The sequence below is a fragment of the Dicentrarchus labrax genome, unplaced genomic scaffold (assembly GCF_905237075.1).
Source record: "Dicentrarchus labrax unplaced genomic scaffold, dlabrax2021, whole genome shotgun sequence".
In the NCBI taxonomy this organism is placed as follows: Eukaryota; Metazoa; Chordata; class Actinopteri; family Moronidae; genus Dicentrarchus; species Dicentrarchus labrax.
In genome coordinates, this window is record NW_026136701.1 from 18,271,611 (window position 1) to 18,298,952 (window position 27,342).

At 40.4% G+C, this 27,342-nt stretch overlaps 2 protein-coding genes across 7 annotated transcripts in view; one reads left to right on the top strand and one right to left on the bottom strand.

Moving 5' to 3' along the window:
• lpin2 (lipin 2) lies at positions 1-22,242 on the top strand. 6 transcript variants are annotated; one of them, XM_051414011.1, is made up of 21 exons: positions 1-220; positions 6,071-6,163; positions 6,405-6,605; positions 9,695-9,790; positions 10,303-10,667; positions 10,765-10,872; positions 10,963-11,089; positions 11,182-11,518; positions 11,614-11,713; positions 11,893-12,080; positions 12,586-12,679; positions 12,770-12,839; positions 12,940-13,032; positions 13,132-13,214; positions 13,577-13,724; positions 14,140-14,288; positions 15,452-15,538; positions 16,034-16,186; positions 17,589-17,703; positions 18,512-18,615; positions 19,122-22,242. In XM_051414011.1, exons 2-21 carry the CDS (start codon positions 6,158-6,160, stop codon positions 19,264-19,266), a joined length of 2,769 nt encoding a protein of 922 aa, XP_051269971.1. In that variant the 5' UTR covers positions 1-220; positions 6,071-6,157; the 3' UTR covers positions 19,267-22,242. The 6 variants fall into 6 exon arrangements, with proteins under 6 accessions (XP_051269971.1, XP_051270772.1, XP_051269188.1 ...); XM_051413228.1 differs by lacking the exon at positions 1-220 and adding an exon at positions 2,971-3,319; XM_051411579.1 differs by lacking the exons at positions 1-220; positions 6,071-6,163 and adding an exon at positions 2,971-3,319 and having other exon boundaries at positions 19,122-19,292; positions 19,666-22,242.
• The window catches only part of emilin2a (elastin microfibril interfacer 2a), a 19,816-nt gene continuing 14,047 nt past the window's right edge, over positions 21,574-27,342 (bottom strand). Inside the window, exons 6-9 of the mRNA XM_051409798.1 lie at positions 26,614-26,667; positions 26,070-26,129; positions 25,740-25,877; positions 21,574-24,329 (exon numbers count right to left, since the gene is read on the bottom strand). Coding sequence (XP_051265758.1) covers positions 23,995-24,329; positions 25,740-25,877; positions 26,070-26,129; positions 26,614-26,667 — 587 coding nt within the window. The 3' untranslated portion in view covers positions 21,574-23,994. The remainder of the gene's footprint in view (positions 24,330-25,739; positions 25,878-26,069; positions 26,130-26,613; positions 26,668-27,342) is intronic.

The following is a 27,342-nucleotide window of genomic DNA, read 5'->3' on the forward strand; positions in this document are numbered from 1 at the left end:
GGAGCAGCTGTGCGAGAGCGCCGCCACCGTGCGGCTCCCTGTCCCATCAACTCCGGCTCCCAGTGTTTCCAGCCGCACCAGTCAGCCACGGTGGTCCAGGCACCGACACGTCAGGAGGCTTTTCTTTTTTTGGAGGAGTTTCACAGGCACAAATATGGGGACTCACTGAAGACACCACAGCGTCCTTCATCGGCAGCCTCCCCGCGGAAGTAACCGAAAGGTAAATAGTTAGCGATTTGGGTTGATTTCAAACCATTTTTTTTTTTTTTTTTTTTTTTTTTGATGGCCGCTCGCTCCTGCCTGTGATAATGCATATTTCTGATTGTACCGTCGGCTAATGTTAGCTAGCCTGCCAGCTGGCTAACATATCTTGAGCTCTAAATGGGGTTTATTTAACTCGGAGTAACACAGCTAGAGGCTTTAGAAATCCATTCATCAACGTGTGAAATGTAACGTGACCACTTTTCATTGAAACCGGGCGACGTAGCGTGAGCAGCGACTGTTACCGTTTCACCGTTTGCTATTAGCTAACGGTAACACCGAAGCTAGTCGAGCGTTAGCGGAGCCTCGTCTCCATTCATTTATTTTACTCTGTACTCTGTTCTCTGCTCCTCTGTGTACGGCTTATATCTCTACAATCATTAAACACACAGTCAACATGATTCACATTTTAAGTTGTTGTTTTTTTTTTTTTTTTTTTTTTGGTTTCTGTTCGTTTATTTCCGGCAGTTTCCGTTCATGTCATAACGTCGCTTGTTCACTGGTGGCATTTCCAATCAAGATTTTAATCTCTTAGATTAGCATTTTTTAGCCCCCCCTAAATAAATAAATAAATAAATTGTGCGACATGTAAGGTAGTTTACTTGTTGTGTGGTTAGGTCACGTCTTTCTCGGCTCGTAAACAGCGCTGCCACCTCATCAAATAAAGCACCTGTCTGTGGGTGGTACTGAAAAACAACAACACACGAACCAACAACTTTAGTGGGCTTTTGTTTTAAGTTAAGAACTATAACAACTGGGCATTTTATGTAAATGTGTAGTCTCACACTGTTACTGTCACTTAATCATTGACACTGAAGCCAGTGTATCACTGTCCTTATGTAACCCCCAGCTCTGTTATGACACCTCGGTGAGCAGTACAGTTTAACTCATTTCTACTCAGTTGACAGGAGGTTTATTAGCTAAAACTAATGAAGTCTAATAACAAACTTCCATTTAAAACTTGTTTCATGTCTGTTTGGTTCTTGTTGAAACTTGAGAGGTGTTGAATTCAAATTCTTGAGGCTATAGTTTGTGGAGCTGTTGCGTTGTGTTGTTTTCTCCAGGCTGAATATTAGAAACACTTAACCAGTGTAATGCATAACAAGACCATAAAGGACTTGAATCAACACATCTCTGAAATAGATTTATTGCAGGGCTGTTAGTGCATCCGTTAGCTTGGGCGTACCTAGCAACGTGACAGCTCAGTGTGCATTGTTTATAGCTTATATACAGTGAGTCTGAATTTAGTCTCAAGACTTTTTGTAGTTTACCCGACATGAAAAGCGTTTGCCCAGACTTCCCTTTTCGACACTTGCTGCAACTGAGGGTGATTGGGTAAACAATGGTTGTAATGTCCCTTCACTTAAAAGCAAAAACAAATACTTTACAGTGGTTTCTTTTTTGTCACGGGATGTAACTTTAATCCTACAGCTTTAAAAAAAAAAAAAAAAAAAAAAAATTTGATTGTTTATTTGATTTCAACGTCCCCATGAAAAAGGCTGCATTTACTGCCGAATGTGTAAAAATGAAAGTCAACACTGTTTGTCTGGGGTTGTGGTTGTCGTGGTTTATGTTACACACATAACAAGTAGACTCATTTTGGTGCAGTTTGGTGTAACCTCATACTTGAAAGAGTGTAACATGAGCCTTGTGCTGTCTGGTTGGCCCAGCTCGGTCACAGGACTGATTCCTTTTTTCACTTCATCAAAACAAACATGCACTGAATCCTTCCAGATGAAGACCATAATTGTTCAGTAAGACTAACTAGGACCACAGTACTCCTGGTCTTGTAATTCTTAACTGTACAAGGACAGTATGCATTTATTAAAGGAAATGCTCTTCCTTTTTTTACCATAACATTTCTTAAAGGGAAGCATTAATGTATTTATGCAGGACTCTTGTCAAATATTCAAACACAGAACAGATCCTAACACACAGGGAGGATGAACCAACAGCCTTGCTCTCGGTGGGAGTCAGTGTTTTGTTTGATAGTGTTTACAAAAGGCTTAGCAGATGGGACCGTAGGACCGAGTGAGGCCTTTTTGGAAGAGCCTCATGCATTATGTTTATCTTACGCATTCACTCCGGAGCTAAACCAGGCAGGAGAATAGTCAGACCACTGAGAACCTCCTGATGACAAAAACATGTTTGAATTCATCATTGTTTGGACTGCGGTATCTTGAGTGCACCCACTCCGTCTGTACTAAATGTAGATATGATTAAAATTAGCACTTGGGCTTATTTCAGGAAGCTGTGTTGATTTTTAGTATAGACTAATCCCCTGAGAGTTGATCCCTTGAAGTGTTCACTGAACTTTCCCATGTTTTCTTTTGTGATCACATGTCAAGGTGAAGGGTAATGAAGAACGAAAGATCAACATGTTGAAGTCCAATGTACTGAATATTCCATTGGTTGACTCCTGCAGCCAATCAATGTTATCACCCCCCCCCATTACTCATTCACAACAACAAGCACACGCAGCAACGATTGTACCGTACAGGCGTACATGTGACTGACTGTGCAAGAACGTCATGCTGTACTGCTTGGTTTTTTTTCCTGAGCTTGTACTCTTATCAGGGAAAAAACATTGCATAGCCGTTCACAGGAATTAGCTGTCCCTTATCAGCCATGCACCGCCACTTTAACGAGGCCTTCCCATTGGCTGAACCCTTTTGTGTCCTGTCAGCTGACTGGATGAGCACAAGTGTATATCCTGCAAAGAATAGCCCCAGAAGAAAGATGACAAAGTTTATGACAACATTGCACAATCGCCGTTGGCGGTGTCCTGGTATTTACCCCTGGGATGGTTATTTCAACGTGATTAGGTGGGCCATATTTGAGATTGGATTCAGGATGGCAGGGAAGCATTATCGTCCCAATCTGTGGGCGGAAAAAAATGCTCCCTTAGGTGGGTAAAGTAAGAGCTGGTGCTCCACTAACAGTGATGAAGAGACAGAGATCCTGGGGGGACTGGGACCTCCTGGGAAGCAACACAGAGGACAACACAGACAACAGTGAACAGGATGAGTCCTCGTCTCTGAGGTCGTCTTGGTCCCTGGTGAGTCAGTGCTGACAGGTCTCTTATTTAGTCTCAGCTTGGGCCTGATGCTGGAGGACCTACTACACTGTTCGTCATCATGTATTGTTTGGTTTGGCAGGTTGCTTGGCTTATTGGTTTTGTTGTGTGGCCAAGCTTAGTGGCTTGATACCTGGCCACAGTGAATCAGATGGGTGATGTCAGTTTTGGGGCTGCAGTCAGAACTAGTGTTTTTTTTTTTTTTTTTTAGGGATATGTTAGACTGTGAAAGAAGAGGGTGATACTGAAATAGTGTTTGTATTTGAGATGTTCAGAAATATTCAGGCTTAGTCCTGAAGCACAAATCACCTGTCAGCTAGTCATTTCTTAACCAAAATACTAAGCTTGTCCAGCTTCATTTGGTCTGGCGATATAAGCTACTAGTTGTGTGTATTAATACTTCTGAGTTGACATTGAAAGAAGACAATGGGCTGCAGCAGGTGAAGCATATCAGTCACACGTGACTGTGTTCTAGATAACTGAATACTGCTACCTTTCCAAAGAGCTCCGGTTTTGATGTTGACTATTCCCTAGGGCTGGGCGATATGGCTTAAAAATAAAATCTCCGATTTTTTCACACCAAACCCGTTTTACGATTTTAATCGTGTTTTTTTTTGTTTTTTTTTTGTAGACTGTTTTTAGCGGGTGTTTGTGGGCTGCGGTCCTGTTTATCTCGCAGAGAGCAACATTTCTCCCACTCGGCTGCATGCCTCTGCTTGAGGTGCTGGAATAAATTGGTCGTACTGCTACCTTTGGTTGCAACAGCTTTCAAACAAACTTTGCAGTGGGTCGTGGTTTGTTCACTGTCGGACGCCACAAAATCAAACCAGTTCCAAACAACCAACGACACTGAGCCTTTTTTGGGTTAGTTTGCTTGCTGCCATGTTGTGTGTATCTGTGGACAGGCGGGGGCAGGGGTCAGCGCACTCTGACCTATGGGAGCCCAAAGAGAGCGCCGGTGTTGTGGAAGTTTAAGAGAAAACCGATTTTAACTAAAAATAAATGTTTAACTACAAATTCGAATTAATCAATAAAATCGACTTATCGCCCAGCCCTACTATTCCCTATCATATAACGATCTTCATAGATGTTTTATGTGTCTGCTTTCTGCGCTTTGAATCTGACATTCAGTGGTGTCAAAATAAAAGTGAAAGTTAATTAATGCTCCACATCTATACCATGTCTTATCTAGGTGACGTTAACAAGACCATTTTTAGTTTCCAGAGATACTGAAAATCCAGGTTAATGTACAAACATACATAGAATTGACAAACAATATGCCATATGGACATTTTACCCCCGACAAAGGCACAGTGAAATTGTATTGCTGCTAAGCTGTGTTGCTTTTTTATTCTCCAGACCATGTTTGAGTTCACTGGCCCTCTATGTATTACAGTTTTCAAGTGCTTGGTTGATGTCAATTGAGTGTACTTGAGTCTTGATAAATTATGGATCTGGTTTAATCTAGCTGTCTATTTGTTGTAGACTAAAACACAAATCCATTTAAAATGTTCACTCACTTGAGTTTACAATGCTGAAAATGGTAATAATCACACTGCCTTTGTTTTAGGATGACCTCTGTAGTGATTATGAAGATGTGGTTTTCTAGCTATGATAGTTTGTTTTCCAGATATTCAAATGGTCCACTGACCAGATTGCTCAGCTTTCATTATGAATTTTAAGTTTCATTAGAATAAAATCTTCAGGGGCAGCTGAAGGATCACTTGGTAATATGTATATTAAATATTCCAGCTTTTTAATAACACATCTTTTATAGAACTTCCTTTTGCCATACAAGCAGATGTAGTAAAATTAACTTTAGTATAATAGATTCCATTGTATAGCAACCTTTTTTGAGTTTGGCTCTAACATGGGCATGAGTTGTATTTTTCTATCGTCCTTTTCTACAATTCTGGGGTGAAGCTCTTAGAAAGAATTGAGAGCTTCCTGTTGTTGACAGAAGGCCTCACATCAAGTCACCTTAACCCCTGTGCAATAGTTGGAACAGTCAACACTGATGACTGTTTTATTTAATGGCGGTTGCCTCTCTGTGTGTCGAAATGATTCTGTTTAGTCTGAATATTTTCATATTTGATTGCTTTTTCTTCAATAGCTTACTCTCTCTGGTAATCATGCCAGTTTCCCATATTCCATGATGCCACCATTGCATAAATGCCCCTATTCTCTTACCCCCCCGCCCCCCTCAGTCACTGCTCTCATAGCTAGAATCCGAACAAAAGGTCAGTGTGAGATAGGAGCATTTCAGTTGAAACCCAATGAAGTCAACAGTGGAACGTATTTACAAGCCCCACTAAACTAGACCCTGACCCAAGCAAACCAAAATTATGTTTGCTAAGTTAATAGTTGAATGCACTTTGTGTCATGGTGACCAAATGGCTGCAAATAATCTAGTTCAGTAAAGGAGCCACAGGAAGGTCTGATAGTTTGTGTGATTATGTACTATTAGCCCAGCCCTGCGAGTAATTTTCTCTCTGATTTAGTAGCTTCAACAGATTGCTCGTAAAAGCCTATAAAAGTCAAACAGCATCTCCCTAGTGACAAAAAATGCTTCGAGAAAATGTTTAAGTCCATATAATTATAGCCACAGAACTATGCCTATTCATATTGTATTTGATATACTTAGCAGGGAGTTATGAATGTAAACAGGAAGTCAGTTGCTTCCATGGCAGCAGTGGGAACTCTGTGTGAGGTTGTCTCTTCTCATTGTTTCAGCCCAGCCATCAGCCCCCCCCTTCTCTGATGTTGTTCATGTGGGACAGCGGCCAGTGACAGGATAACAGTGGCACTCTGGCCGTCTGTATGCAGGTCAGGAGATAACAGACACCACAGGGCAGGCAGAGAGGGAGCTGAGAGATGAAAGAGAATGAGACAGCACGACTGTCCAGAAGAAGATACTTAAAAGAAGAAACAACAGTGGATAGACTGAGAGCGCACTATTAGACTCTGCGCTGTGTGTGTGTCCTCTTCTGGACTCTTGCTGAACAATACACCCTCATCCTGTCTTTGCCTTGACTCAGCAAATATTTTGTGCTTCCCCCCCCTCTAGGCGGACACTATGAACTACGTGGGCCAGCTGGCAGGTCAGGTGCTGGTAACCGTCAAAGAACTGTACAAGGGAATTAATCAGGCCACGCTATCGGGCTGCATCGATGTTGTGGTCGTCCGCCAGAGAGATGGCAGCTACCAGTGCTCACCATTCCACGTACGCTTCGGCAAACTCGGTGTACTGCGCTCCAAAGAGAAAGTGGTAAGTTTTAAGAAGTGTGCGCGAGCTACAGAATGTTTTGTTTCCCCCTTTGAAGAAGCAGACCCTATCTCTCACTATGTGTACTTTAGTTAATATTTTGATATATTGCCGCAGTTTAATAAGTCTTCAAGACAATTTAAACATGAACCTGAGCAGTTAACATCACATTAACTAAAAAACATTAACATTTAATTATATTTACAGAGGTTTTGTTTGAAGTTTTGCTTTCTGTTATGTTCATAAGTTGCAGAAAACCGTGCACAATTCATGGTTTGGGTCATCTGTCTACCTCACTGAATATAAGGGTTGGGTGATATGTTAAAACATTTCCAATCGGCCACCTTCATCGATTGCCGATATATTTGTATGCTGTGCGAATGCCCCCTGACACCCCCTGATCACCACCCCAGTAGTTTCAGCTGAGATGAGCGGCGAGTTCACTACGTGTGACAAGCTCTCACAACTTTGATAAAGAAAATAAACTCACCAAATATCAAGAAAGGAAAGGAGAAACAACTATTTTCTGCATTAAACAGAAAATACAACCATACACCCTCTAAATTAAAGTTTCTCTCTTATACCGAACTAACCCCTTGTTAGCAATTTTAAAACACACTTCATTCAACCTGACGGAAACAAAATAAAACTGACCAAACCATCTTTATTGATCTTTACACTGTTGTGCAATCACTAACTCTGGTGTCTAACCATCTAACAGAGTTAGACCTGAAAATATTATTCCTCTACCTGCTTTGTGCCTCTCCTCTCCTTGCCTGTCTCTTTCCTGTCCTGGGCTGTCCCTGCTGTGTCCCCATCTTACCCAGAGTTAGTGTTGTTTGGAGCCTCTGCAAATCACCTTGTAACTATATTCCCTGTCGACAAACTAGTTGAACTAAACCCTTAAATCACTGTAGTTAGATGTGAAAATACACTGGATCTGCAGTTGCTCAGTACTGTGCCACTGAACGTTTGTCACTGAGTATTAAATTAGCAAAATAAAATTACAATCACCCAACAAATTGCAAAAAAAAATACTGCTGATGGACTGAGCCAATCGCAGATAGCCAATATATCTGTCCAATCGCTCAACCCTAATGAATATAGGCTGCCCCATTTACCAGTCAAGTTACCCATTCGGATGTATGGGATTTCAGCCAGAATTAATGGTTTCAATGGAGCATCTTTTGAATCATTCAACGAAATGTTTGGTTATGTTTGCAGAACAGATGGCATGTTCTGGGCTTTTCTCCCTCATTGATAGTAGTTGTTACTATATATTCTTGCCTGGAGAGACGATCTAATTAATCATGGTTCAGGAACAATGATGCTAATTTTAGCACTCACTTCTCCCTTGAGATAATAGCATTTCTGTAGCACCTTTGCGATGGCCTAATTGATGGGTAGGGGGAGCTAAGGCTGTTTCTATAGTAGTTTTGATGTAGGTAAATGGGAGCACTAAATATTATGTATTTTAAAAATAGCAGGTCTACTTTAAGGATTGTAATAGAAACCTGTTTTAGCATCAGTTAACATAAGCTTTCCTGTAAGGGAAACTTGGGTTACCCGAGGTTATCAGCCTATATAAATAATATTCTTTAGCATCAATTAGTGATGGCTAAAATAAAAAAAAAATTTCCCCACCACCATTATTAATGGTGAACTTGTCCGTGGCATCTATTATTAGAACAGTATTGGTGTGCTCTGACTTGAAAAAAGCTTATTTCCCTGCTTGTGGACCAGAGTGGGTGATGATTTCCAGGGGGTTTGACACCGTCTCACCACCTACCCAGAATGCTGATGGGCTCGGAGAGGGGACTGAATGAGTGGTTCCTATGGCAACAGCTCTACAACTTGAATGTGTGGGAGGGGGAGGAAACGTGAAGAAGAAGAAGGCCTCCACAACAAGGGCTGTTGTGTAACAAACAGTTATGCATGTGTCCCTGAGTTCAGATCAGATTCCTCGAGGGCTGCTGCTAAATATATATATATTTTTAGAAGTTACCAACAAAATTGTCTTCCTGACATGCACATATTTTTAAAAATTCAGAGTGGGAATCAAACTGGAGTTGCCAGCCAAATACTAATTACATTCTGGCTGTGGATAGTGTATCTGTCCCCATACATTAGTCACTTTAGTTGGCAACCACAAATGTTTTTAAAGTACTGTTTGACTCGAAAAATATTTCGGTTTATAACTAAACTCAGCTATGCATAAATAGTTCCTCTTTTATTCCCTTTTCTGGTGAGAACTAAGCATGAGCCTCAAAAGTCACATTGGCTAGTGCTGTCAGAGAGAAACAACCCAATATTATGCTTTAATTTTGAGGCATCTGCAGGCATTGCCTCCACTAATTCCAGTAATCCAGCATGGTGTTGGCAAATCCACAACTCAGCCACTCAAGTGACCTGTCGCCAACAGTGAAAGGTTGAAGAGGACCCTCATTTATTCTGGCTCATTATTAATTGGGCATTGAAATTCCCAGCCATCAATCGCCATACTGAAATTTCCCTCAGCAACCCTGAGCGGAGTGAAATTAAATCTTGAGGCTGCTGAGAAACCACACCGGCAGTAAAGGACAGAAGCAAAAGGAAAGATAAAACATGACAGTCCACAAGAGTTGTACAAAACAGATGATGTTGGTTTGAGAATTAATATTGATGATTTGGTTTCAGGTTGTCAGACTGGGCAGACTGCTGCCCTCTCTGTAGTCTCTGCCAGACGTGACCTGGTTTTTGCTTTTGTGGTGTCAAGTTTCTGAATGGCCTCGGGTCTACTGGGGGTTTAGCTGGCAAACATGAATGGCCCTGTTTCATTGGCAGGCTCCACACAATGCGAGCCCCGTAGGAGCCATACACTTATTAGGTTTTTGCACAGCCCCGGGAGAAAGATGGGGCTCTAAGTAGCTACAGTCGCTCTGTGCAGCACATGTCAGAAGTATAACAAGACCTAATTTACTTTAAAATCAATTAAAAAGGCATCGTCACATTTATATGGATTAATACATACACATGCTGATAAGGATTTTGATTTCTTCATAAAAAGGTACTTTAAAATGACTGTACTATTACATTGCTTGTAATTCTTCCAGATCGACATTGAAGTGAATGGAGAACCTGTAGACCTGCACATGAAGCTTGGTGACAATGGAGAGGCCTTTTTTGTTCAGGAATCTGAGCAGCAGAATGTAAGCACCCAATTCACTACAAATATTAATAAAGCTAAAGTGAGATATTGAATGGACAGTTTCCAGGTTTCTAATTTGTTGTGTTGCTTGTGAAGCAAAGACTCAAAACCTTTTTTAGAATGAGATAAGTTTGTGTTTCAGCGTAGTAGCCAATGTCATCCTTCACAAATATATTTTTTATTCAAAGAAATCTTTCAGTGATTCAGTGCAGTGTTTTTGTACACACTACACCAGAAAGATGGTGTCTCATGACCACTTAACCCAACAACAGTTATTAACGCCTACAACAGTCCTAAAGTACATGTGTTGGGCAATGTTTGTGTGAAGAAATTACTCCACTGTTATGCAGTTGTTAAATTTTTCTGGTGCAATTAGGGTCAATTGCTCAAGCTTTCAGATTTTTTTCTTTGTGACCACAGGTCTGTTCTGGACTTGAGTCATAAGCTTCACAGTTGGGCTCATTAAACATGTCTTAATCCTTAAGTTCCTACACTCTCACTTGATCCTTTTAGCAGATTGTCCCTGCCCACCTGGCCACCTCCCCAATCCCCACCGAGAGTCACCTGTTCTGGATCTCAGAGGTTGAGCACAGGGCAGCAAAAGATCTGGAGGATGACCCTGCTGACCCAGAAGACCCACCCGAGCCTCCTGCTCCCAGCACCATGGCCACAAAAAAGAAGAAGAAACGGAGGAAGAAGCACAAAGGAGACCCCCGAAGAGAGGAGCTGACCCCGCCCATGTCAGTCACCACTGGTAATACTATTGCTGCTAACGCACCTGCTGCTACGACCGCTGCTATGTCCAGCACTGGGCAAAATGAAGAGATCTTTGAGATGGACCTGAGCTCTGATGAGGAAGTTGCATCACGTGTCTCAAGGTAGGTTCAGAGTCAGTGATCGCTGCTGTAGCTAAGATCTGTTTAAATAGAACTGTGTTAATTTATCTGATTAATTTATGTTTCATCCTGGATTTAGGTCACCTTCAGTGACCACAATGCGAGACATTGACCCCAAATTACCCGCAGCCAGACACAGTCTGGATGGTTATCCACTGTCTGATGGGGACTGGCCGGCAGATGACAGGTATGTATTGACATGAACATAGAGCAACTGGCGAGAGCGTAAAAGAGATAACTAAACAGACTGTTTGCATTTGTTTATCTTTCCCTTTAGTCATGGCTTGTCTCAGGCCTTTTCCCCAAAGAGTGACTCTGAACTGATGGTCAGGCCCTCAGAGAGTTTGCTTAGAGCTGAGTCCCACATGCAGTGGACCTGGGGAGAGTTTCCAGAAACAACCAGGGTAAAAACTTCTCTCCACTTCAACTGGTATACATTATTTTCTGTATGCTCTTGTTTTAATAACTTTTGTTTTCCCTGATATCCAATATCCAGGTCACCAAAAAAGAGAGACCAGAACTACTAAAAACAGTGACCATCACCCCATCAGAGAGCACCCACTTCCGCGTCATCCTCAGCTCTGAGGCCATGGAGAATGAGACTGATATTGAAAAGGAAGATGGTGCTTCCTGCTCAGTGTGTACCATTGTCAAGCCCGAGCCACGCACCCCTATCACCACTGTAACACCTATAAATCCTCTCGCATCTGTCAGCCCTATAACCTCTGTGAGCCCCATAACCCCCACAGAGCCCCTGGATGTCCTGCCATCCAACGTGGCAACCTCCACCCCTTCCAACAGCCAACTGAGTGATTCACCCTCGAAGAAGAAAGGTACGTTTATATATTGCCACTTTTTCAGCCATCTCCTGGTTAGCACTAGTTATGATTGTGCATTAACTCATACATGATTCTATTGTTGAATGAAGGTGTCCCAAAGAGGAGCCAGCATCAGGGTCCTGAGGATATCTACCTAGATGACCTGAATGTACTTGAACCTGATGTTGCTGCACGGTATTTTCCTAAGAGGTTAGTTATGAAAGAGTCACCTAATTAATGCTACTGCTTGACCTGTTTTAAATAGAAATGGAAAGCTAAATGTGGTCTAGTTTAAAAATAAGCATAGCAAAAATATTCTTCTCCTAAAATAACACTGAAAGCCTTAAGGACCAGTATTTTGACATAGTTTTCTCTTTTGTTTCTTCCAGTGAGTCTGAGGCGGCGACTAAGCACTGGATGGACTCAGAGATGCCCTCTGGTTCACAGTCTCCACAGTCGGTGGGTAGTGCAGCGGCTGACAGCGGGACAGAGTGTCTGTCTGACTCAGCAAGTGACCTCCCCGACGTCACTCTTTCTCTGTGTGGAGGCCTCACAGAAAATGCTGAAATATCCAAAGGTACACCAGAATGGCACTCATAAAAAATGTACACGAAAGTACACTTAGTACTTCTGTGCAGGACAGGAAGTTAACCTCAGCCAATAGACTTCCTTATATATTCAGCTCTGTGCGTTTAACAGTAACAATGCCTGCACCCACATTTCCTTTTAAGGAAACATGTTATTTTACTGGGGATGAATCCCAGTACTTTCTGTCTTGTTTTTCAACCACTCTGTCTTTCTCTCTGATCTTCATATGCATCTGTAAATTAAATATATATATATATATATATATATATATATATATATATATATATATACATACATACATACATACATACATACATACATACATACATACATATACACCCTTCTGGAAGTGTTTGGCACAGCTTCTGTGGCTGATGGAAGAAAAAGTTTCCTGACCTTTCTGTGTGGCTTTAAGTAAGATGTTATGTCTCACCACCACTGACCTTTTCATCTGCTGTCTTTAATTAATGTTCCTCTCCCTCCTGTGTTTGCAGAAAGGTTCATGGAGCATATCATCACCTATCATGAATTTGCTGAAAACCCGGCAATTATAGATAACCCTAACCTTGTAGTGAAGATAGGAAATAGGTAAGTAAAGCATTTTTATTTCACAAGTGTGGAAGAGATATATTAAGTATATGGTTAATATGGTCTCTGAACTAATGTCTGTGTTCTCAGGTATTATAATTGGACACTAGCTGCACCCTTGATTCTAAGTCTACAAGCATTTCAGAAGAATTTACCAAAGGTAACTGATCTTGGTTTTCTGTTCTGTGTTGTCAGTAATGTTGGATCATCTTAAATTGGCAACATGCTCATTAATTGTTTTTGTATTCTTGTTTTTCTAGGCTACAGAGGAGGCCTGGATGAAGGAGAAAATGCCAAAGAAGTCAGGCCGCTGGTGGTTCTGGCGAAAAAGGGCGGATAGTACAATCAAGCAGGTGTGCACATGTTATTATATTAATGCAACTCCCATATTTACATCCTTTTGTTTTTATACTTACTTTATATGTTCGGATATTTTCTCTTTATTCTTCTAGTCGGAGACTAAGCTTGAAACTAAGGAGGACTCTCATCTGGAGGAGGAAGGACCCTCCATATCTCAGGAGAAACTGTCCTTGCCGTAAGTGGTAGCAGGATTTTATTGATACTGAAGACACAAGTCAAGTCAAATGAGTTCAGTGACACGTTGAACTCTAGCATGGCATCGTAAAAAACTAATCCACAGCTTCATAAAACCAGACAGATAATGTCGACAAACAAAGGTGTCTCGGCAGGGTCATCAGATGCTGAGTATTTTAAGTCAAATTTAATTTAATGTATTTAATCAGCTTTAAGCCTTAAACAGTTTAGAAGTTGCACAAATAATTGAATGGGGACGGAAAAATAAAGAAACATATACAACCACAACTGTACAAAGGTCACAGCCAAGTAATCTATGTATATACAGTAAAAAGACAATAATTGTTTATTTTCCTTTTTTAGGCCTAAAGCAGGAGACTCATCCAGTGACGAAGAGGCCAAGGAGGTGAGTGCTGCATCCTGTCAGGAGAGACTGCAGCCAGTAGATGGTCAGCACCACCCCAGCCCACATACTTACAGGAAGTCACTACGCCTCTCCTCTGATCAGATAGTAAGTGCATTCTTAGAAATGTTTTCCTTCCTCAAAATCTTCCTGCCGACTTCTTTCAAAATATAGCATTCTCCTGCCCAATAACTTTTATAATATTATTAGAATACAGTTTAATATTCAAATAAAAATTATAAGAATAGATTATTGGTCCGATTACAAACAGTGTAGGGTACTCAATGAGATTTGTACTTGAAAGGGTTTATTTTGTAGTGTAGAGCTCCCTCTGCTGGCTATCTAGGAACTGCATAGTGTTTGCTCCACTCAAAGTCTGTAGGGGGCTCTAAAGACCTGCACATGTTGTACTGTGGCAAAACAAACCATACTGGAGAGTAATGCCCACACTGTTGGAGCACATGTTGGTGAATGGAATTGTTTGTGCCTCCAGATGCCTTCACTCTTTTCCTTGTGTTACCAGGCCAGTCTGAAACTGAAGGAGGGACCTAATGATGTGACGTTTAGCATCACCACCCAGTACCAGGGCACATGCCGCTGCGAGGGCACCATCTACCTGTGGAACTGGGACGACAAAGTCATTATCTCTGACATTGATGGTACCATCACCAAGTACGTGCCTCCAATTCACACATGAATGTACGCTGTAATTTGTGGTAAACTAGGTTTTAGTGGAATTAGGGAAAAACTCTTCTAACGTCTACAACTATACAGACTGTGTCTAGTTCTCCACCAGTGCATGGGAGTCTGTTCTGATGTATTTTCTTAGGTTGCATATCATATGAGCTTGTACATACTCATAATATATTATTAATAAATAGCAAATATTGATTAGATATGTACATTAAGGTAAACAAGCACCCTGGTGGTCATAATGTTATGCAGCCCCATACGCAACAAACTGCGATGCACTGTGTTCTGATACCTATCTATCAGAGCCAGCATTAACTTTTTCAGCAATGTGTGTATTGAATATAATATTTATAGGTATGTATAATGACCTGAAAATTAAGAATCTTTGGGTTTTCGGTCCTTTAGAATGAGCTGTTTTTATCTACAGAGGGAGCAGACCCTCTTCACAGAGTCTGCCATGTTGAACTGCCATATTTCTACATTAGACCACAATAGATAAACCAGACACCGCTTTCAGATGGGGCTTTTTACATTTTTCGCGAGTTAAGCAGCCATTGTATTTTCTCCTACATCTGCAGCCTTACCACTAAATGCCACTAAATCCTACACAAAGATACTTTAAGTCCAAAATCCAGTTTTGTTTATGTTAAGCTTTTTAATTAGCTTAAAGCTAGCTCCATCTCTTTTGACAAAATCCGGATGTCTGCTGCTTTCCTGACGCCTACTCTTAGGTTCATAGGTGGTCAACATCAAACTGGAGCTTATTATCTCTGTGACCCTTAAGGCCAACCTGTGACATGTGGCTTTCTTTGAGTAACGGGGACTATAATGAGCCCATTTACATTCAGCCATAAACTGAGGTTGAGACAGTGCCTCCCCTATGGGCTAGTAATCCTCATTAGTGGAGAACAGTCCATAATGTTTCCTTTTTATGATGAAATGGTAAAGTAGTTGTGGTGCTTTATGTGACCTTCTTTAAGCCGTCTGTACTACCGATCTGCTTTATTTTCTTTCGGGCACATTTTTTCTCTTACTCTACATCTGCTAGGTTTTTGTAGCCAGTGTCACAGTGATGTACTTGGCAGATGGGGATATCTCTTGTCTTTATGTCACTAATGTTTTGTATGTGTTTAACGTTTTAGGTCGGATGTGTTTGGACAAATCCTGCCACAGTTGGGGAAGGACTGGACCCACCAGGGCATTGCCAAGCTCTACCACTCAGTAGCTGAGTAAGTGCACAACAACACTGATTAATCTGATGATTGGTCAGTAGTTAGCACTGTCTGGGTTTGATTCCCAGTTCTCTCTCTGTGGAGTTGATATTTTCTCCCAGTGTTTGCGTGGGGTGCTTTGAGGTGGATGACTCAACTATAATCAAAAACACCATGAGACTGTGTCAGTGTTTGGCCACTTTCTTATTATATTTCCTTTTTGTTAGTTTGAAAACTTTAATCTTGACCTGTCTTTTGTGCTTTGGTCATGCAGAGAATAGAAAATGTAATACACATAGGAGGAAATGGGCTATAGTGACCATTAGCAGTAATAATGAATATAATCTTTCCTCAGTAAAATTTTCATTGAATTGGTATGACTTCTGCGCATTATGAAAGCAATTAATTTAACTGATCTAATTAAAGTGCTATTCTTAGTAGTTACTAATGATGGTCATAACATTTAACTGTATTGGAACAACCATTAATGAGCCCCACTCTCCCCATTGGCAGGAACGGCTACAAGTTCTTGTACTGCTCAGCAAGGGCTATTGGAATGGCGGACATGACAAGAGGTTACCTGCAGTGGGTCAATGATGGAGGCACCATTCTCCCCCGGGGACCTCTCATGCTGTCTCCCAGCAGCCTCTTCTCAGCCTTCCACAGGTACAGTAATATACATTATAAATGGCTACAGTTTTCAGTATCATAAAGCCAAGTACTTCTTATTCCCAAAGTCGTATACATGAAATCCTCCTTATCACCAAAGGTTAATTCTGATTTCAAACCAACCCCATATTTGTCTTCCTTCAAACTGTAATCTATTTTGTCTGCAAACTTAATTTCTCATTAAATATCCACAGATTTCTCTGTTTTCAAATCCTCTCCAAATCCTCCTTCATTGTAATTAACCTTTCATATGCTAGGGTTGTTAAAACTGCAGAAAACTCGTACCATATCCTCCGGAATAGGAATAGTTTACACAGTCAGTTCTGAACACTGGTGAATTATTTCTTTTTTTGGGGGAAAACCTTCAAGGCGTCGCCTTCGATGTGTGATTAATATGTTTATTTATTACCTAGGTAGACTTAAGAGAATGGCAATTGATATCTGTATCATTGAGCTGTGGAAGAAATATTACAGGCAAAGATTGTCATTTGTCTACATTCTGACCATAAAGAATTTAAGCGACGCTGACATACGGTTTTTGTATTTATTGCACAATTGAGCTGAGAATTGATGCTAAAATAATTGGTCTTGGGTAACAAGATTTACCATAGTAGATGTAACTGATCCATAGTTAGTCTTTTATAGAGTTCTGCAACAGTTCATGTCAAGTAAATGAACAACTATAAAACTACATATATTGTTAGATCTGTAGCTTTCCGATGACATAAATGTCAGTGGCTCGTTGGCATTGGGTAAATCATTGTTCTCATCTCCTACCCTCTCGCTTAAATGCTGTATGCACACAACATTCAAACAGCAAAAAAACAAGCCTTATCATGCTTTATAGGCTCATTATCAAAGTCCTGCACGTAGCATGGCCACTGTTTTTTCTCAGTTTTACCTGTGCTCTGTCAAAGGCTAGCACAAACCTTTAGTTACTAGATTAGTTGAGATGTTGCTCTGTTGTATTTTCGTCTTAATCATTCATCGGCAATGGGATTTCTTTCTGTGACCTTTACTTTGTACATCATGGTTAATATGCAACCATAGCAACCAACAGCATGGATTTTTGTGAGATGCCTTAAAGTTGAAACATTTGCATTATTTACATGGCTCTCTTGATGTAATTTGCATATAACAGAAACATCCCTACCATCCCCACATTTGGACTATTTGGACCAAACTGCATTTTTTTTAGATGCTTAGCACAGTATATCACATATACCCCTACTGTTCTGTGTGTACAGGGGGAAAACAACTCAAATCGAAACTAAAAAGATTAAAAGAAAGAATATTGAGACAAAGTAACCATGTATTTGGCCAACTCAAATTATGACTTGACCCATGTTAAGAACATGCATATGTGTGTAATTCTAATCAAACTGCCTGTTTGCTTTAGGGAGGTCATTGAGAAGAAACCAGAGATCTTCAAGATTGAATGCCTTACAGATATCAAGAACCTGTTCCAGCATAACAAGCAGCCATTCTACGCCGCCTTTGGGAATAGGACTAATGTGAGTTAATGGGCGTTTGAACATGTCAGACATTAAAGCGCTCATTTTTCTGTGAGAGAGCTGTGTTTTCCAGAAGTCGATGCAGTCATGATGCTTTGTGAGATCGGTATGACACTTTGGCTATCAATTAGCAGACACAAACATATGAAATCAGTACTGGGCTGAACTTAAGCTGAGGTCACTGGCGGAGTACGGTCCCATGTGACATCGTCTGTGGAAGGGAGCTCAAGCTGGGCACAGCAGCCGATCTTCAGCTGCATAAACACCAACACCCAGATGAAGCACTGTGTCAGCTTTCAGTCCTCTGTCTGTCTCTAATGCTCGCCAAAGAAAAGAAAACAAAAAAATAACATACACAAACACACGCAGTCTTGCATTTGCCCACCAAAACATTTAGTCTAGAAATGTTACCATTACGTGCATTAGGTGGAACACAAACAGGAAATTTGTGGTTAATGTCATTAATGTGCTTATGTCAGTTTGTACCAGTGTGTGTTGTGTATGAGAGCTACTTTCTGAATATTACATAATCAAGAGTGTTTTCAAATGGCTTTTAAAGGCCCAGTCTCTAAATTTTAACCAAATACATTTAAGTTGTATTCACAAACTTTTACCTAAGATGATTTTTAAATTTTTTTTTAGTTTTGCATTCATAATTGAAAACAATAGCCTGTGTTTTGCATATAAACATTAACATCTGAAAACTTCAATGTAGGAGTGTTGCATATCCTGTGTTTTACATTTCAGTTGCACTCATTTTGTTTACATTCGCATCACGGATTGACTTTAACCATTTGTCTTCACACAGGATGTGTTTGCCTATAAGGAGGTGGGGGTTCCAGTGTGTAGGATCTTCACAGTCAACCCCAAGGGAGAGCTGATCCAGGAGCAGACCAAGGGAAACAAGTCCTCGTAAGTATATTAACGGACTGGTTCTGTCCGTCTCACTGTAAAGATTACCAATAGTAAGGATAAGACATTGGTCCAATCAGAATTTATACTACAAGTGGGGATAATATCTGATAGAAAACTCAAGAGATAAAAATATTAGCTTAAAGGGATCAATATTTTTATGATCTACTACAATAGATTGAAATGTTCAGTCATAGTGAGGTACCTACAGACATTTGTCATGTGGCTCATTTGGAGCTTGTTAGCGTCTTTAAGGTCATTGTTTTGGTTTTACAGCCCCCAACTTTTGTTTTGGTTTACTCTCAGACAAAGTTAGCGGCTAGCTGTTGAATACATTGGAGCATGTCTCAGCTAAAGAGTTAGGTATTTCCCTCAGGAGTTGGTGGAGGACAAAACGGAGCTAAAAGGAGAGTGAATATTGGACTTTAATCTGTCTCCTGGCCACAAACAGAATCTAAAATAAATGTTAATGTTGCTGAGTGCTGACCTTGTCTCTTTCTCCACAGTTACGGCAGGCTCAGTGAGCTGGTGGAGCATGTGTTCCCTCTGTTGAGTAAAGAGCAGAACGAGGCCTTTGTTATGCCAGAGTACAGTTCTTTCTGTTACTGGAGACAGCCCATACCAGTCATCAACCCCGATGAAATGCTCTGATCCAACACATGGACAAGGACACCCAGGTATTCATATACATGCAATTGGACTGTGCACTTGAATGCGTCTCCAGGAAACACATGGACTGAAACTCAAACTTTCCTATACAGACAGGCATCCTCTCAAATCTACAATGAGTGTGAAACAGTAACAGGGTTATGACCATAAACACAAAAAAGCTCGTAAACTGTAATTACCCATTAGACATGAGTGGGAGTTATCTTCTGAACAGTAAATCCTGGTGAATAATCCCTGAAAAATGTCATCCCAGAGAGACAAGAGACTAATCACCAACTAGATTGTCATCATTCCTCATCCTAACCCAATGACCAGTCTTTAGTCCCCATCACTGTCCGGGGATAAAGATCTGAGACCATCTTTTCTTTCTGAAACTTCCAGCAAACAGGACGATCTGCATTTGTCATCAGGGAAGCGACTGAAGCAAAGACACGAGGCATTAGCCCTCAGCACTAGAGTCTGAGCCGTGCAGAAGGAAATGACATTGACTTTTTTTTCCCCGTCACCTTTAAAAATGATTCTGAAAGCCCTGAAGAAGTTAAATTAAACGTTCCTAGGGGGGGCACACTGTTAATTAAAACAGGATAGGCAATTAACACTGGCCGCTGCTCATGGGCTGGTAATATTTTGCTGTGGCTACTATGTTTGCCTATACGCAGGTGTCCAGCCTTTATCTGGAGGCTGTATTCTGTTCTAAAACATCAAGTAATATAGTGATAGTGACCAATAACTGCTACACCACCTACGAACCATACACAGTGGTTAGTTGAAAGCTACTGTAGGTGTTCAGTATTGTCCCTGACTCTCTCGACTGTGGTCATTGGTTCACTGCTGGTGGAACAGATTTCAGATTGCCACCTTTTCCCTGGAGAGCTTACGGCGTTCGTACCGAATGAGTCATATTTGGTATTGTTAATGTTGAAGGTCAACCAGGGACATACTATTGCCAACATGTATGTGAAGATACACACTTAGATGTGACTTAAAAACAAAATGAAGCAGCTTCGTGGTATATTGTCTTGCTGTTATTTTAATGTTTATTCTGTTATACAAGCTCTGGCGAATCAAGTGTGTTTTGTTAACAATGCAGTCATTATTTATGATAATTGATATGTTTAAGTTATTGATTTCTATCGTGATGCCTTTGCTTGTCTGAAAAAGTAATTTATCACCAATGCAATGTGGTTGGTCACAGGTTAATATGCACTTAACAGTAACTGCTCGGCCTTGTACGATCTTTTTCTTTTTTTTTTTTTTTAAGTCTGGTATCCCATTTTCACAGCAATCTGTATTCCTTATTTTACAGTGAAACATGTAAGGTTAATACACATTCCTTAGCAAACCTCAGAATCTGCAGCTTTAGTATTAAAATATGTGTCTAAATGTAAAAGATAACGCTTGAGTGGGAACAGTGGAAAGAAGAAGATCTGGAGAAAAAATTTGTGAGGTCCTCTGTAGGACGACTACGGGATGATGTAAGTGTGTGTGTATGTGTGCGTGCGTGCGTGCGTGCGTGCTGCATACCTAATCACTGCGTGTTGCTGCTGTTGGGGGTGACCAGATTGTTCACCCTTTGCTTATGTTCCCTCAGTGGCTTTACTGAGACTTATCCAACGCACTTTGTCTAAGCTGCACCCAGAGACGCAACTCAAAACACCTCTCACCCACATGCACTTCACTGAAGGGCTTCATAGGGAATAGACCAGCGAATGCAACTAGTTCAGGATGAAGAGTTTCTAGTTTTACCTCTTTTTTGTGTGAGTGACCTTCTGACACCACCGACAAATCAGCTATTCTGAAATATGCCAATATGAGTAAATGTGGAGATAAAAACAAAATAATGTTTATTTTGGGTGCTGAACAGAGCTACCCGGTGTGTGTGTGTGTGTGTGTGTGTGTGTGTGTGTGTGTGTGTGTGTGTGTGTGTGTGTGTGTGTGTGTGTGTGTGTGTGTGTGTGTGTGTGTGTGTGTGTGTGTGTGTGTGTGTGTGTGTGTGTGTGTGTGTGTGTGTGTGTGTGTGTGTGTGTGTGTGTGTGTGTGATAAAGAGGAAAGACTTTTCCCATGCCTCTGGTGCCCGGAGAAGAAAGAGATAAACAGGAAATACTTGACTGTGTACAGAAAACCTTTTTGAAGCGCTTCATTGGCATTATGTGTGTATGTTTTTAGGAAAGGACTTGTGGCAAGATGTGCCACTCCACTGACATGGATCATACCTCCAGCACAAGTGTAATAGTAACATGCTAATATGTGTTAGTGAGGATTAAAAATCAGAAGAGTCAGAGGGAGACTTGACAGACAGAACCATTTAATGAAAAAAAAAAAGCACAATTTACAATACAATTCCGTACATCCAGATTTGTCGCTATCAGCCTGTTATTATTTCGCTGAAGTGTTTCCGCATTCACTCTGTAGCTCAGATGTTCTGTGATGATTTAAGATGCGTGTTTTTCTTTGATTTGTTTGCTTGTTCTCTACGAAGTTTGGTGAAGTCAAATAGATATATCTTATGATTAACAAAATGAATTCCATTCTTTCTATGAAAGTAAAGCATCTTGTGTGGAAGAATCACACTTCATCCTCTATGATCCTGGGATACATGGTATATAATATTGTTTGTTCTCACTCAACTGCTGTGGAAAATGATCCAGTATATATGCTGATCATCACATTCTTCTGTCTTTGATGCCTTTTTTTTTGTTTTTATTATTTCATATAAAGTGTATGATCTTTTGTGGGACTATGTTTGTGTCATTCTGTTTGGAGGTAATGCTTGCTATTTGATTGTGTCTGACCAACAGGAATACCTTAAGTGTATGCTGTGTTTGATTTGTATAGAAATGTGGTTTAAAGTATGTTTAAAGAACAAAATACATTGTATGAAGAAAAAAAAAGGCCTAATGAAGCTAACAAAGTGTGGCTTGTGGTCATATTTGTATTAAATAAAGTTTCTAACTGAATACATTTGCGTGTGTGCTCCAGTCTGAGTCAGAAAGTTCAACAGTAACCACGGGCGAGTAACTTTTACCCTGCTTTTTAAGTGAAAATTCATGAATGAGTTTATTGCAGTTAAAATCCCTCAAGCATTTCCATGTTTCGGTTTCTTTTATTGAATAACACAAACCTTAAAGAGTTATAGAGACAGTAATTCAGTGGACTGCTATTTGGTAAATTGTATATAAAACAGTATTTTCTCTTTTTAAAGGTCAACAGAGGCCGAACTGAAGGCTAAATACGCTCCTCCTGCTTCTTAAGAGTTTGCTGTTGGAATATTTTAAGTTTTAGAATTATAAGTCACAAGTGAGGAGAAGGGAATTTTATTTTTCACCCACACCCACTTCATGTAATGACCCATGTGGGGTTTTTGCCTTCTAGCCTAGGACTGCCGTTTCTGAGCCAGTAGAACTTGTGATATTAAAGGATCAGTTCAGATTTTATGAAGTGGGGGTTGTATGAGGTACCAGTCAGTGTATTACCTACAGTAGATGGCGCTCAGCACGCCCCCCAGTTTGGGGAAGCAGACAGGAGCACAGACGCTAAGGAATGTACTGCTGTAGATTGGGGCAGCAACAAAACAGATTTTAGCCACCTATAATAATGAAAGGAGGGGGGGAGGGGTTTAAGTGTACGATTAGATTTAGAATATTTTCACCTCTTTACTTCTTTACTTTGCCGTCAGACAGTTCTTTCCAACAAATTACTGAACCTTTTAATATCACTCTCTTCAAAGCCACAAGACTCATTTCACCTTGCAGAACACAGGAGTTGCTGGTCTAACAGTGCCTCAGTTATCATGGCTTTAAAGAACAGGAAACTCCCTCAGTCAAACTGTTAAATGGTAGTAATAGTAGGATGATTGGTGAGTCACATCTTAACCCAGAATCCCTGTACAGTAGGCAGTTACAGTTTTTAAATGACGACTCCTGCCCTCAGCACAGTGACTTATTCCTTCTGGAAGGAGGTTTATGGGCCCAAGATGAAGAACGAAGCGGTATAAAAATAGTTTTGTTCCAGCAGCTATCATTCAGATCAACAAGTTGTGGTAACATGGCACAGAATTGTTCTTCTTTTTACCTGCATTTTTACTTTTTTTTTTTATTTATTTTTTATTGATCTCTCTTTGTAAGTCCTGATTTTTAGAGCTTGGAGCACTTTCATCTTTATCCTTGTTTGTTGTTTTTATATTTTTGTCAAGAGGAATGCCTCTTTTACTGCAAACCAAATCTACCTGTGGGTACAAATAAAGTTACCTTGAACTAGGGTTGAATTCTGTGGATCAAGGCAGTGGTGGACCAGCAACTCCTGTGTTCTACCAGGTAAAATTACTGTTTTTGTCTTAAAACAACGTACTGTATAATGAGTGTCTGAGATGGTTTTGTTAAAATAATTAAATTCTATGAATTTTATTGTTAATTTATAAACACTTATATACACAAGACTTTAACAGTTGGTACAAAAAGGCAACTTGATAATCAAATATATTAGAAACAAATTCTGCTTCTTGTATTCAGGTATATTTGGCAAAGGGCTTACAAATTACAATGTAATGACGACTTAACTGAATTTATAACTGAGGATCTTCACACTGTGGCATTGTGTGGTGAAACAGCTGCATCACAGCCAATCAGTGAAAACTCTTCTTCAACATTTCCTCCAGTCCAACTATCTGGGAACAACCTAGTCCTTTCCGTTACTGCCCAGCTGAGCTCCAGCTATCTTTTGGTCTGTGGTGCGTACAGGAAGATGGCGCTGTACGTGGAGAGGATCTCCCTGGCCTCGGTGGTGGCCAGTTTGCCTCCGGTCCTCACCAGGCCCACGCGGTCTCCTTTCCTCAGGGGCAGGATCAGACTGAAGGACACCGAGCCTCCGCAGCCACAGTTACCACCAGCTGAGCCTCCATGTTGACCAGCCACAGGCCCAGCTGAGCTCTGCAGCCTTTGGACGCTGCGGTTAGACACAGATAGAACGGCTTGTACTCGGTCACCCTCCTTTGCAGTCAGCAGACCTGAAATCAGGTATCGGCCATCCAGAGGTACAGTGAAGATCCCTGTAGAGATGAGGAAGGGAAAGTGCCGGTAAGATCAATAAAGTGTGTTATGTTTGTGGAACAGAGTCAGATGTTTACTAATGTTGGTTATTTGTTCCTCAAAGCTTACAGGAGTGACATTTATAGGTTGACGTTTTTTCAAATATTTCTTAAACTGGGTTCCCTCACGTTCTGGAAAACCTTGCAGTGATCCTTTCTGCATGAACAACAATTTTCCTGATGTGGTGGTTGATAATACGTACATACTGAAGTTAATTTTACACTTTTACTTTCTAGAAGATTAGTTTTCTGTAAAATAAGATAAATTCTACTTGATTTGAACTGTTACTGACGGGCTGTGGCCAAATGAATGTACACACGTGACCGAAACTGCAGCTTATATGACTGTTTTTAAGCAAGTGCTGTGCTATATTGTCAAGACAAACTCCTGGAAAATGTCCTAGAAAAGTGAAAAATAGTGAGAACTTCCTAATGTGCTTCCAATGTAAGAGAGGGGGGACAAAAGCCACAGTCTGTACAAAAATGTATTCAAAAGCTGAGGTCTGAATTAGTCAAGTGGATATCTTTCGAAGTTACAACCCGTTTGACTCGAGCCTGGATTTGTCAGTTTTTAAAAGCTGGCTTAAAATGTATCTGAAGCTGTTGTTGAGGCAACATGTCTCTAAACTTCTTCATGTCACCTGTTCGTTCCCGGATCCCAGTTTGAAAGCCACTGCTACAGATCACGACTAAAGCTCAAGGTGATCTCAATACATTCATTCATTTTCAGATATTAATAACACATTTGTTTTTGGTGCCTGTGCATAATTATGCTAATTATTATAATAAATTATCACAATCCATTGATATAATTATCACAATTTAAGCTGCGACAAACAATAAAGAGGTACCATAGATGCTATTTACAGATTTTATCACCCTATTAAACTGAAATGGCAAACACGAGGCAATGTGAGCATTCATTTTAAGTCTAATATTCACTCTCCTTTTAGCTTTGTTTCAGTCCCAACCAGCTCCTAAGGAACACTTCCCTGGTATTGTGTTACGTTCACCAGCTAGTCCCTAACATTGTCTGACGTCTGGTGTTGGGCAGCTACCATACAGTGGAGATTGCTGAAAACAACTGCCCACTTGTGAGAGCTATGTGAGTGAACCTCGACTGTCAATTTGTGGGTCGTAAAAACAAAACAATGAGCTTAAAGACGCTAAACACTCCATAGAGCTGAGGAGAACTGCAGAGTTGGGAGGTAATTCTCTTGTTCTTTACTACAACTGACCTTTTTCACATTACATCATTGACCTATTGTTTATGTCATAATATTGGCTAGTGCAGCTTTAAATTACATTTACAGGATAACAGTAAAAATAGGCTATACAATAATCTTTGTTGTTGTTGTTGCTGTTGCGTACCTGTGTGGGGATCATAGTGTCCACCATCATTGACTAGAACTCTGTTGAAGCGGATGATGCCAGAGTCTCCGGAGAGCTGCTGTGTTAGGCCGGCAGAGAAGGAGAAGGGATCTGCAAAGGCGCTGTTGACAGCTGAAACTGAAATAACAGACATGCATGTAAGTCTCATTTCAAAGATGAATTACAGTGTGTTTCTCACTTTATATACAATAAATGGAAAAAAACACATTAAATCCATATCCCTCTAAATCCTCATATTTGAACTATTGATTTATTTATTTCTTTTTAATCAATGCAGTTAAAATTGAGAGATTTCAAGATGGATTTTACCTGGTGATTGAACTGGAGCTTGATACATCGGGTTCCAGGGCACCTTTGCTGCTACAGGAACTACAAGGTACAAATAAGTATAGAATAGAATATTATGTATTCTAACAGTCATGGATGCAAGCATCAGGCTTGACATCTTTATTTTTTATAGATGTTTAATTGAGTCTCTAGTTGTTTAAAATGAATATACAGAATCAATTCATTCATTCAGTCTTTGTGTTCTTTCCTGGGTCGGTAAGTGACTAAAAAGAAAATGTGCATCTTTGCATTAGTGAATATAGCCATTATCTACTTCAGTAATGCCATTTTCTTAATCATCACCAAATGTAACAGGGTAAAACTTTCTGGTAAGTGCCTGCGGACGAGCTAAAATCTTTGCACAGTCCGCCCACACCTCCTTAAACTAAACACATCCAGTTCCCACTCCCTCGCACTCTCAGGCTACAAATTATTCACAGCCTTTCCAGTTTCTTACACTGATGTAGTAGAATGGCAAAGCCTGCAGATGCATGCAATGTAACCTGATAATGAACTGCTAAAATACCTTGGCGGCGGGTTGGTCGAGGCTTAAAAGACACAGGCTGCAGAGGAGGATAGCCTGCAAAAGAAACAGATGACAAACACATCATGTTTTATCATCATCTGAGGACAAGAGTTAGCGAATATTCTTGCCAGAGACAGTTGTCTGTCTGTCTGTTTGTTTTCCATCTGACCATTATGGCAACACACTGTTCGATAGGTTTAAATAGATGGTATAAATTAAAACAAAAAAGGTTAGAATCTCGACTACATAATTTGTGTTTGGCTTTTTGAATTTGTGTTGTTTGAGTTCCAAACGAAAGCAACAACCATAAAACAGAAACAAGACCAACCCAAAAGATAATGTTAAAAGTGGTGAGGGCTCTATACTAAAGCCGGAAGATTTGCATGGATTTTTGCACATTCTCATTCGGATTCTTGTCTAACAAGATGTATTGCAAAACTATTCTCTATTCCTTTGCTGCCAAAACATGCCCATGTGGAGGCTACAACAAAGGCTTTGTCATGTTGTTTGATATTTTCCTCAATCATCCTATACGCAGTGCAGTTAATTCCATCCAGAACTGGCTCTGTGACTATCTGTTGTCTCTTCCGTCCAATTTGAGTTGGCCTCCGTTTAAAGCCTTTTATGTGTAGCATTGTTATGTGTGGATGAAAAAAAAACAAAACAAAGTACATGGATAATTAAACCTTTGTTATGGGTTCCATGTGTGAAAAGGGCTAAAAAGAATTC